The 12,394-nt window shown below is 37.4% G+C and overlaps 1 protein-coding gene across 2 annotated transcripts in view; it reads right to left on the bottom strand.

Annotated features, from left to right (window-relative positions):
- gnas (GNAS complex locus) overlaps nt 1–12,394 on the bottom strand; it is a 30,318-nt gene that overhangs the window by 2,971 nt on the left and 14,953 nt on the right. For both annotated transcript variants that reach the window (XM_069659730.1, XM_069659731.1), the window contains 7 exons: nt 8,422–8,519; nt 4,389–4,443; nt 3,925–3,998; nt 3,697–3,755; nt 3,483–3,603; nt 764–894; nt 213–280 (listed from right to left, as the gene is read on the bottom strand). In XM_069659730.1, coding sequence (XP_069515831.1) covers nt 213–280; nt 764–894; nt 3,483–3,603; nt 3,697–3,755; nt 3,925–3,998; nt 4,389–4,443; nt 8,422–8,519 — 606 coding nt within the window. The remainder of the gene's footprint in view (nt 1–212; nt 281–763; nt 895–3,482; nt 3,604–3,696; nt 3,756–3,924; nt 3,999–4,388; nt 4,444–8,421; nt 8,520–12,394) is intronic.

Raw genomic sequence — 12,394 nt, 5'->3', positions numbered from 1 at the left:
ACCGGGCATTTACAGCAGAATGTCAGTCTTTTTGAGATCAACCTAAAAATATTATAGTGCCAATTTCGATCAAAATGATGGAACATGTCACCAGTGCAACAGTGATGTTTTGTTTTTGACCTACGTCGTGGTACTTAGTGGTACACATTCACTAAGAACATAGAGACTATCACTAGACTTGCACAAAAGCATATCTATCACTATGCACTTACCAGGAATTCATCTCTTATGAAGTACTTTGCCCTTGTAACACGAGGATCTTCTCCAGGCTCGGGTGTCGCTGGAAGAATGGAGAGGCCAATGAGACCAAATCTTTTACAACATGCAATCTTTTAGGTCCAACATAAATGGATCTTACAACGACCAGGATTTTCTATGGAATTGATTAGAAAGCATGAGTATATTATCATGCGAGTAATAATAAAAGAAATTTAAAGCACTGAAATGTTTTGGAATGCTCTGAAAACTTTCACAGAGGCAAGGAGGCGGAAAACTGGGACATCTAGGTAATTTTCAGAGACGAGTTTCACACTACGAGTGTTTTAGGCTGCTAAGAGCTCTGGTCACCCTACATGACAAACTAGATTATTCTCTGAAACAAAGAAGCAGTTTCAAATTATAGTTATATTTAACTTAAGAGTCCAGCTATAATTGTTCAGATACAAATATTGATAGTGTTGCTCAGAGTTAACTGTAAACTTCTCTACTATACTGTCTAAATAAATGGCAGTATAAAGTTAAAACTGCCTGTACGAGTGCTCACCATCATCAGGTGTGGTGTATCGAGCAAATTCAGGAAAGTATTCCTCGATTTTGGACTTCCCTGCCAGCACCTTCTCTGCTAGCAGGTCCTGTTTATTTAGGAACAAGATGACAGATATGGTCCGCAGCCACCTGAAGAGAACAAAACATTATACATCAGCAGCATACAGAGAACATGAAACTGTGTATGAGTGTGAAGGCAGACACAAGAACAAATTACTGCTTGGAGCTGGTCAAATAAATAAAAACAGAATGACCATGGGAGACAGCTTTACTACAGCAACAGGAGAGTACCTAGAAAGGCTTTGTCCAAATTCTCATGGACTGCTTCCATAAAAGACAAGATGGGCTCTTCAATGAGCTATGTTGCCTCAAATCAAGCTTGCAATACACCCAGAAGGATGTGGATTAATTTATAACAACATGTCAAGGTAAAAAACACCTTAAATCATTATCTATTGATAAGAAAGTATTAATACATTTAAATCACTTTCTGACAGCCTGTCAACTCAGTGTAGAGTGCTGAACTGTGAAATCAAATCTGTTAGCTCAAGCCTTAACAACATGAATGGTAAAATTAAATACTTGGAGAATCATTCTCGCCTCAATAATTCGATTTTTTAAGGAATTCCGGAGACTACGATCAAGAAGTGGTCTGACTCTGAGGAAAAGGTCAGAAAAATTATCACAGAAAAACTGAAATTTAAAACCATATGGAACCAGAACTTTTTCTCCGTTTTGGGAAACCATGGGGCGAAGAACAAAAACCAAGGCCAATAGTAGTAAGGTTTCTCAGATATAAGGACAAACTGACTGTTTAGTAAAGTACCTTAAAGGCTCAGACATATATTGTTGTTAATGAACACTTTTCCGAATCAGAAACGTAAAAGTATGAATATATAAAAATGTATAAATGAAAATGTTGGTCATATTTCTGATTTTGACTTCAATGAAGTTAAATTCAGTCCCTGAATTAACTCATTTTCAATGAATTGCAAATCATTTTTGTTTTTGCATCTAAATAGTCACAGCCTCCCTAAGAATTATGATCAATTGGTACATCAATAATATCTGCTTAAATCATGAGTTTTCTGTAAAGGCTTTCAGATGAATCTCTTTTGAACTGTTATCATGCTGTATAACTCTACTCACTTTATTAGGCAGTCCAGGGTTGGAGGAGTTTCAGTCTTTGTCCATCAAAACTTTGAATTTGTTAACTGTCAGGACCTTTTCTTAATTCTGACAAAGCAGTGGATGAAATCATATCTTGTATAAATAATAAAAATGTAGTCATAGGTAGTATTTACCATCCACCTGAAACTGACATCACTTTGGAACTTAATAAGGAAAACTGGTAGGTTGTTCCAAACATCTTGCAGAACTTACCACAGGTCTTCTGTGGATGTAGGCTTCCTCAAATCCTTCTGTCTCTTCATGTAAAACCAGACAGACTCGATGATGTTGAGATCATCTTATACTATTATATCTACTGGTCACTGTTATATAGTATAGTATATTATATAGTGTGTTATATTGTAGTATTCTATATGTATATGTTCATAATATACATTATTACGATATTGTTATTGTGACCATATCATACGGTATACTATATTATATTACACTATAGTATCTTATACTATAATTGCAATCTTTACCGTTTTCCTACTAACGCACTTTATACGGCACCTTATATTGTACCATATCATAAACCTTAGAGCTCATACGATAATGTATTAGCTCATCCTGCATACCATGTCACTTAATCCCACAGCTGTAACTTTAACTTCTCACTTTACTTATCTTCTCATTTAGGATTATTTTATTTTATTATCGAGTCTGTCTGGGATTACATGAAGAGACAGAAGGATTTGAGGAAGCCTACATCCACAGAAGATCTGTGGTTAGTTCTCCAAGATGTTTGGAACAACCTACCAGCCGAGTTCCTTCAAAAACTCTGAGCAAGTGTACAAAGAAGAATTGATGCCGTTTTAAAGGCAAAGGGTGGTCACACAAAATATTGATTTAGATTTATCTTCTGTTCATTCACTGCATTTTGTTAATTGATGAAAATAAACCCTATTAACACTTCCATTTTTGAAAGCATTCTTAGTTTACAGCATTTTTTCACACAAATACATTTTAACATTATATTGAACTAAGTGACCACCATGTCTGCTGTGGTATGAGCCAGGGTGACAATGATCTTGAAAATATTTTTCGTTCTGCTACTTCACTCACAAACCACAGGAATTTATAAATGAAGTACGTAATCTACCCTTAATTTGTTTTATGTGGAGCCTGTTGCCCCTTTCGGTTATGCAATCATTCAAGAGAAAAAGCAGGAAGGTTTTTTTTAAAGTTTCCCAGACACTAGGCTTGATTGATAATTATTATCTACGAACATCGGTTTTATTGCTGTTGAGCCTGTTTTTTACTGTCTCTTGTTTATTTGTTGTTGATTTCATGTATTTTAAAAGGCCCATCTAGGGACGGCCATTGCAAATTAGCCAAGCCTTTAAATGCTGTAGTGTGTGGCATCGGTTTACTTGCTTCATATTTGTCCCTATACAAATAAACATGAAATAATAATAAAATAAAGAGTTATAAAAGCCAAAAAATTGTTGACATTTATTTTATCAAAAGGCTTTTCTATTTTGTGCCATCTACACTTCTGCAAAATGATGCAGACATAGCCTACACAATGTGTCTCTCCTAACCTGTTGTTCCATATGTTCTTGAAGAGGTTGAGGGCCTCCTGTAAACGGTTGGTCTGATTGTCCTCTCTGATCACCATGTTGTAACTGCTACTGGCCACCACAAAGATGATGGCTGTTACATCTGAGGATGTGACAGATACAAAGATAAATCAGACACAGTGAGAAGAACTGAGGCGAGTGAAGTAAGAGGAAACAGAAATAAACAGAGAACTACCGTTAAAGCACTGAATCCATTTACGGCGTTCATCTCTTTGCCCGCCAACATCGAACATACTGTGTGAATCAAACAAGGGACATTAATGTAAACAGAAGAAATACTGCCATCATGTGGAGAAAGTGTACATCTTAGATTTTCAAATCTGGTCAATTTATTTATATCAGTCATTGTAATCTGTTTTTTAAGAAAGTATGTTATTGCCATTTTCCTCAAAATTGTACTCACTGGAAATTAACTTTGTCCACTTGAAATCTTGTCTCAAAGATTCCTGAAGTCAGTACTCTGCATCGCAGCAAATCCTGATATAGATAACCAAAATGGTGACAAAAAGGTTGCAAAGATCAGAAAGATATCAAAACAGATATTGAATGATTACAGTGCAAATCTGGAGCGTTACACACTACAAATTGCTTCTGTGTCACAGACATAAAGAAGCTACGATGGATAAGACAACAGAGAGTTAAAGATCCAACTCCGATACATGGCTACATTCTACCCTCCCAAATGGGTGTGCTCTATGAAATTTGAGTTAGGGTAATTTGGGATGTCAAACAATAAAAGACTGCTTATATGTGATATAAGCCATGTGTTCAAATCCATTTATCTCTAAATGTCTGAATAGGAATAGTAAATGTACATGTATAATGAAGTGTAGGTAATACTAAGTTTGAGGTTGCAGATTCACCCACCTGATCTGTTGGAGTGTAGTCACTCTGTTTTACAATGTCGATCTTATCTAAAAAGCTGAAGAGAGAGAAGAAGAAAAAAGCAACACTGAAACAAGATTTTTACTAAAGAGATTCAGCATTGAAGACAGGTGAGCTCAGACACAGCAATCAATTTAAACAAAACAGTTTGACCTCCAAATACGACCTTTTAACAACCTAAAGTGATCAAGATAACATGTCCTAAATTTCCAGAGTCATGTAACATTTCACAGTACAAATAACGCTCCTTCATCATACTACAAGTGTGACACTATAATTCATTTATTTATGTATGTTCTGAAGACGAAAACAGAGTTATTGGTATGAATTAAATGACGTTATTACAGTGGAGCAAGTTATTATGGAGGAACCCCAATAGGGTGAGCAGGACCCCGACGCAAAGCCATTCTGCTATAAAATCTGTTCACTGTACATTATCCATTACTTGTTGATTTGAAGAAAGAGGGCAACCTCCAGCTTCTGCCATTAATTTAAATCTCCTGGTAAGCACTTAATATCACCCGATGAGCATTTCCAGGGACACCTACGGGCTCATTCATTTGTGCAAAAAACAATAAACTAACTAATTTTTTATTGTTGAATTTTATATTTACAGAAAAGTTTACAATATATAATACAGAGATGGCAATAAAAATTGATCACTATAGTGTGATTGAATTGGTTCAGAATCAACACAGTGCACTGTGGTTTGAAGACAAAGTCTTCTTAAGAGCGGACATGAAAGGGGAGAAGAAACAACAAAGAGCAGGTCAGAGAACGAGAGAGACAAAGACAGAATGAAAGCGTAGTGGCGTCTGTCTGACATTACAGAGCAGATTTCAAAAATAGCTCCCCAGCGCCCTGGCCTCCAGCATGGTTACCATGGAGACCTAACCACAGGCGCTATTAATAGTCTATCAGCTCCCAATCTACTGTGGCTTGAGTAGCTCCAGAAAGAAGACAGACAGAGATACAGATGTGGAGAAAAAAAGACAGAAGAAAAAGAAAGCAAGATCAGGATGAGCTTGTGTTTTTGGGCTAGATGTGTGAGCAAGAAAAGGGACGGAGCAAAAGACTGGAATGTACCATCTCAACCACCTGAGGGAGAAATAGTGGGCAAGAGTTTATCTTCAGGAACATCTCAAACAGCTAACCAACAAAAAGTGCTGATAAAATGCCTGATATATCAACCAAGAGTAATTTACTAATAAAAAGTAGTTCGGGATACAGGCTTGTAATCCACAGCGGAGCAGCAAAGGTGTCCCCCCCAAAACATCACCCCCTCTCCTTATTTTAACCAGCTCTGATCTGTGGATGACTCAGCCTCAGCCTAAACACTGCAAAATGCTTCTGTCACCAAAAAACTATTTTCCCCTTCTGTGTTTTTACCTGCCGTTGCTTTAAAAAGGACAAGTTTGCACTCTGTTGCTATCAATTATGAGCTGTTTAAAACAAATGTAATTTGTCCATGTGCATTTTTTTTAAGAATGCATTTCTATATCACAGTTATGAAATAACAAGGGTTTGTTTGGGAGATATACAGGGAGAAAGATGCTTGGAAAACACACAAGGCAAAGGGGTTAAAGAGTAAAAGTCTTTAAGAGAGGTGGCAGTGTTGTGTTGCGTTAATCAAGGGGGCCTTCAAGGTTACACTTTCTCTCACAGTTTATTGGCACTTGCAAATAACAGAGACCAAAAACTCTTTTAACAGGCTGTATTTACTAATGCAAAGTTACTCAATGAGCAAAAATCTTGTGGCGATATCATACAGCTGCCACCAGATGTTACTGAAGAGTCAGATCCAATAGCACGATTATGAATGTAGAACCTTTTTACTTCTAAGAGTTTGTTTTGTAAAATACATTACAGTAAAGATGCCTCAGCATAATCGATCATGTTCAAGATATGCTGTTATTATTGTTACCATGGCAACAAAAGATTATTACATATTCAGTCTGTTGATTAGGCAAGAGAAGAATGGTAATGAAAGAAACAAATAATATCATGACAAATAACACAGGGTCTATAAAACCAGTTCCAGGTTTTCTGCAGTATTTGAGGCACACCACCTGGACTGAAATTAGGAGTTTAATTGTACCAATTTTATGTAAAATTTAGGGAAACTGCACAGCCTTTATTCATCACATCAGCATCACAAGAGAGGTGATCTAAACATTTATCTATTAACATTATTCAATGATGAGATGCCTTACAGTGACTGTTTGATGATCACATCATACAAACCCTTTGCAGTAATTTATAAGACTTTTCTTCCCAGTTGTCAATTTTAAAGCAAAGGGTGTAAGCCAAATTACTAAAAGGAAATTACCCTAAAATGCAGGATTTTAAGGATATAAGGAAACAATAGGATGTTGGCATGTGACGGCCAGATTATCCTAATGAATAGAAAACCAGATTTGTTTCCTCTTTATAGGGATAATTTAGAAATTGAAGTGAGGTTGCATGAGGTACTTGTCAATACACAGTGTATAAAATACATGTAGATGCCGGTCAGTACAGCCTCCGTTTGGAGCAGCCAGCCAACACAGTAGCTAAGCTATGTGCCACCGTGGACATTTGAACAGTTTTCACTCTTCATCTTGCTGTAAGACAGCGCTCTTCTTTGGGACTACTTTTTTAACCGTACTATTATTTTGTATGTCTATGCATCCATCGCACTGTATCAGATCAGCTGTTGGGGTCAGCAGTTTAAAGAAAAGACAATTATTAGAGAAACAAGACCAGGTCATAACCTAGTATGTGGCTGACTGTATCAGGTCAATGTGCGCTTTTGTGGGCAATGTGTTACAAGGACTGCCCTTATGAGGCCAATGACAACGTGTTTGACAGCAGGTGCGTGCTGTGGATGTAGGTGAGGACAGCGGAGGAGCAGCGGAGGAGCAGCCCCGCCTACTCCCCAAACAAGTATCTAGAGCTGTATAGACAGAGAGTCGCATCAGTGGAGGTCCAATATGCTCCATGATCCGCCAATGTGATGTCGCAACTCTCTCTCTCTACACCTGTTCAAGTACTGTCAGTCTGTGAATCAGTCAGTCAGTCAGTCAGATACAGACCCATGTGTAGGGCTGACCCCGGCAGTCAGCCAAAAAAATTACATTGGTAAAAACAAAATGTCGTACACTGCAGGGTCAGGAGGATACTTTTATGAACAGGAATATACAGAGGAATACATTTTGCAGAAAGGGCCAGCAGAGGTAGTGAAAGCTTGATTGTTTGTTAGTTGTTTCATTTATTTATTTATAAAGTGTTAGCTTTCCTGATGGCTATGTTGGCTTATGTTGGTATCATTTTGTATAATCTTCTTCAGAAAAACATTTCATGTGGTATGTTGATATTCATATTCAGTACAGGTAGCCAAAGCTGTTGTTATCACTCAAAGGAACCCGGTAAATCTACATGGTGACCTGGATACACTGTTTAAAAATCCCAGAAAAGCACAAGTATGCATATAATATTAGTTTAGCTCGCTTGAGCACTTTCTGAACCAAACAGCTGATCACCAGTGTGATACGGTAAGCGGCATGTCTACGGACATAGAACTTGTACTGTTAGGGAAAGGGCTGTCTGACGGCAATGTAAAGCTGCGAAAATATTAAAAATATAGCATACACTGACAGCTTTCTACTGTAGGTACTTTATTCACTATTTATATGTACCTCATATAAATCGACTCCAAACTACAATTTATACAAAGTCTATACTTTTTAGATAAAACGCCTCATGTTAACAAACCAGAACCACCACAATGTTTCAAGCCCCCCAATTTTCTGGCCCTGGTTCACTTGTAAACTTGCAGTGCGAACAAAAACCAAATAAAAAATGCAACCAACTACAGAAAAGACAAAACATTAGGCATCTAAAAATACTTAAATCAATGCCTCACTGACAGGGCCAGTAAAATTAGTAAACAAAAATAGAGTCATATTTTTCAAACCTCAGACCTCAGTGGAAAGGACATGTCACCATGTATCTGGAATGACAGGTGGTTACTTACTATTGGGCACAGTCGATTAGCTGGTACTCATTAGATCTCTCGTAGCATGCCCTGACCCCCTCATCCTGCCACAGTGTCTTCGCATGGTCGTAAAATTCCTGAGGTACAATAGGGAAACAGAAATACATGACTGTCAGACAGAAACTCAAGAGTACCAAATTCGTTCTTGCTGCTTCTAGAAAAAACATTACGTGTTAACCAAGCTGACATGATGCAATCATCAAAAGCTTGCTTAAGATGAAATTGGGAAACACTCACTCAGTTTCATCTCATGGCAAAGTTTGATGACCTGCTGTATAACAAGTAAAACATTATACAACCTTTGCTTGATTTAATATTGTCAACCAACAGTTTGTCTGCTGAATAAAGGATTGAAAGGGTTACAACATGTTATTTACTGTGTATCTTACAACAAATATGACAGCTATGACACAAGAAATGAAGACGGACAGGGTTGAGTGCCGTCCATAATGTGCGTCTGAGGGCACCAGATGCTCAGCACTTTGTTGACACCACATTTAGTGTACGTTGTGCCTGGGCAATGCCCGTGTACATGTCTGTAAAGGTAAATAGAGGTGGATGAAAACAGAGACACCTTACTGTATCCAGGCACAATAGACAGACTCACTCACTCACATGCTGGGACACATCATGGATTAACTTCTTAATGAATAGCAAACGTCCTGTACATTTCATTTTAATGATGTTGGAAAGTTGCTGAAAACTCAGTGATCTGGGCAAAACATCAAAGCTGGTAACAGAAAAACTTAAAGCAGCACACACCTACAGCATGTGACACATCTGCATTTATATACAGTAGTATATTTATTAATAGCAGTAGTGGTGCCAAGGCGATTCCAATGTTTTGAAGTTTCTCTATAATTATTATTTTTTGTTTTAATAGGCCAAAAATCTGTAGAAATTACTGTTTGATGCTATTTGACCACAAGCAAAGCACAAGCTTCTACAAACATGAGGATTTTGTGTTTTGCGTTGTTTTGTTGTAGTGTTTGCTTGGTAGATTATTCGATAATAATCATGAGTTGCAAGCATAAAACAAAAGAAAAAAGAATGGGATATGTTATATGTTGTGTTGTTAGACACAACACACTTCCACTACAGATCAACAAAAGGGACTCAGCAGAGTGTTTTGTGTGTGTCGGCTCGTCAAGCACATTAACAGCTTAAGGTTACTGTATCCATGAACTGTCCTTATTAATGTTAAACACACAATTTCACCATCCTGTTTCACAACTCGGAAACTATTCCTTGCCCTTGGATGTCATAAAGTGACAAACAAGTGAAGCCAAACAACAACCAACTTCCCAATTGCTCAGCCTTAGTGGAATTTCTGGGGCAGCACAGTGTACTGGTTAAAAAGAGCCTCCCACATGAAAACAGGAAAATTAACTTTTTCAGAAACAGCTTACTTGTCATAATAATGTATTTCTGAGTAAGAAATTTGTTTGCTGTCAACTCACTTGCTAAAAATCAACCAGGGTTAAAAGCAAGAGCTATTGCCACCAGGGAAATAAATAAATTAAAAAATCAATGTATCTGGAGACAATTGTAACTTGACTAGATCATAATGTACACCTGTTGCCCTTTTAATTTTATTGGCTCCATTTTGGAATAAAATGGTTCATTATTGTCCAAGAGTAACCCTTTATTAACCGTATTAAAGCATTATTAAAGCATTTCTAAACCTGGATCTTATTTATTTCTGTAACATTCAGGGCAGCACAATATTGGAAAAAAATAACATTTAGAATTTTTTGTTCAGCGATATTTGAGGCGATTTATAAAAATACAGGAAATCATACCAGATACACGCAGTGTCTTCTCATATAAAAACAATTACTAATCAGACTTTTTATTATTTTGGAATTTAAAATCAATTTTCTTCTCACAAAACACAACCCCCCCTCCTATTTTTTTCCACACTTGATTCAACGACATTGACACCAGCATGAAAAGGACAGTACAGGTGGAGCACCACGTTCTCCTGCTTAGACTTGTGGGCTTCAGTTGCGTTACTTATACAGTATGCCATTGATCACCCCGGGACAGTAACTTTTTGAAACGAAAGCTCACCACCCCACAACCTCACACATTTTGCAGCACGTCCGAGCCGTGAACTGTCAGTTTATGTGACCACAGCGTTCACCAGCAACAGGACGAGGCACCGCTGATAACACGAATACTCTAACTTATCAGCCACCTCAAGTAACCTAGTGTCCACCTCAATCATCCCGCTGACATAATCTGTGAGGGCAGCAGCGTCGCGTGCCTGTCCACAGTTTGCAGGCAGGTGACACACAGAGTCTGCTGCACAGCGGTCAGGTCAGTCTGTGCTCTAGTGAAGAGCTGGACTTTGTGATATCAGGTAGACTTTTCCTGTAGATTTGTCATGGAAAAACAAGAAACTGCAAAGTTTTCATTTTGTACAGAGCAACAATCAAGTGACGGCATGACGTGTTTCACTGCATCACAATCGCACGACCTGCGATGTGACTATTGCACATGTGCACATCGCAATAGCGTTTAAAGATATATTGTTCAGCCCTAGTATCATGTACCATAACATTTTACAAAACACCAGTGTAACTCAATAATCTTAATAATTATTTAGAAATGACAATGACAATGAACTCAAATAGTATAAAATGATATAAGAAAAAATAAAACTTAGTTAATGCTCAGTTTATGAGTATGGATTTTATATCAAAATAATAATTAAAGAGCCTGTATTTTCATTTCCAAATGGAGAGTTAGACTCATATGGTTATACTCTCGGAGTCCTTGAAAACCTGTTTGTTGGATTGTAGTAAAGAGTTATTGCATCCAAATCTTTGAATCTCTGCATCCTTAAAATAAACCTGGTATGTAAAAAGGTTTAATTTTCCTCCCTTTAAACTCTTTTGTTAGGTTGATCCGTCTAGGACTGATATTGAGGATTCTTTTCATTATCGGTAAATATTCTGATTATTTTTTAAATCAATCAATTGATAATTTTCACCATATAAAAAATTGTGTTGAATACCTTAGAACCTTTGAAGACATCAACTTGGGCTGTGGAAAACTAACTATTTAAAAAACAGTTACTATCATGTATGAAAAAAAAGCACCTAAAACAAATATGCTTTAAAAATACTCAATTAAGCGATTTGCAAAATAGGTAACGTATAATTTTGTTGATTAATCAATTGATACATTTTATGGTCGCAGTTGTACATCGTAGTTTTCCTCAGCTGCTTCAGATAGTGACTAAACCTGGAAAATGGTCTGTACTTATAAAGAAAAAATCTCTTTAATTGCAAAGCAAACAAATTTGTGAGAGAAATCTTTTCAGCTGCATCGGCCTTCAAATGCAAGAAAATTCTTTCATCATTTAGTTCTCCATTACATCAGACTCATCATGTGTTTAAAAAACAAATGGCTCTTTTAATATCATCAGTCATGCGCTTTAGGACAAAAAAAATAAAATCTTTCTTCATGTAATTCCATACTACATTATAGTGGGCTGTATTCACTGCTGGATAGGGACCAAAAAAAAAAAACAGCGCTGATATTGTTGGCTCAGACGGGTCCATAACAACTAGTTGAACACGACACACCTGTATACCATCCTTATACCCCATACAGTACAGTTCTCCCAAACAGAAGAGCTACAGATGTTACCTATTAAACAACTGTTTTGTACATCTTTATGAAGGGAACCTTTAGCCTTATAATGTTTAGAATATAATGATGCAACAAGGTCCTCAGTCTCTCACTGCTGAGCCATGCTCACGTTAGCTCGTTTACGCTCGTTATCGCTACAACCTCACTCACCACAATCTTTCTGTCCCCCGGCTTCCGTGACACACACCTGCTCCCCCTACGCCTCTGCCTGGCAGTGCCACCAGTGGGTGGGAGAAGTGATTTGGTCAACCAACTTTCATTCTATTTTTCTAAACGTGACTATCCCTGA

Source organism: Semicossyphus pulcher, unplaced genomic scaffold (genome assembly GCF_022749685.1).
Source record: "Semicossyphus pulcher isolate SPU_LCO1_2020_fin unplaced genomic scaffold, fSemPul1.0.p SCAF_13, whole genome shotgun sequence".
NCBI classification, from domain to species: domain Eukaryota; kingdom Metazoa; phylum Chordata; class Actinopteri; order Labriformes; family Labridae; genus Semicossyphus; species Semicossyphus pulcher.
Note: the sequence above shows the minus strand (reverse complement) of the source record. Positions and strands in the feature narration are given on the sequence as shown.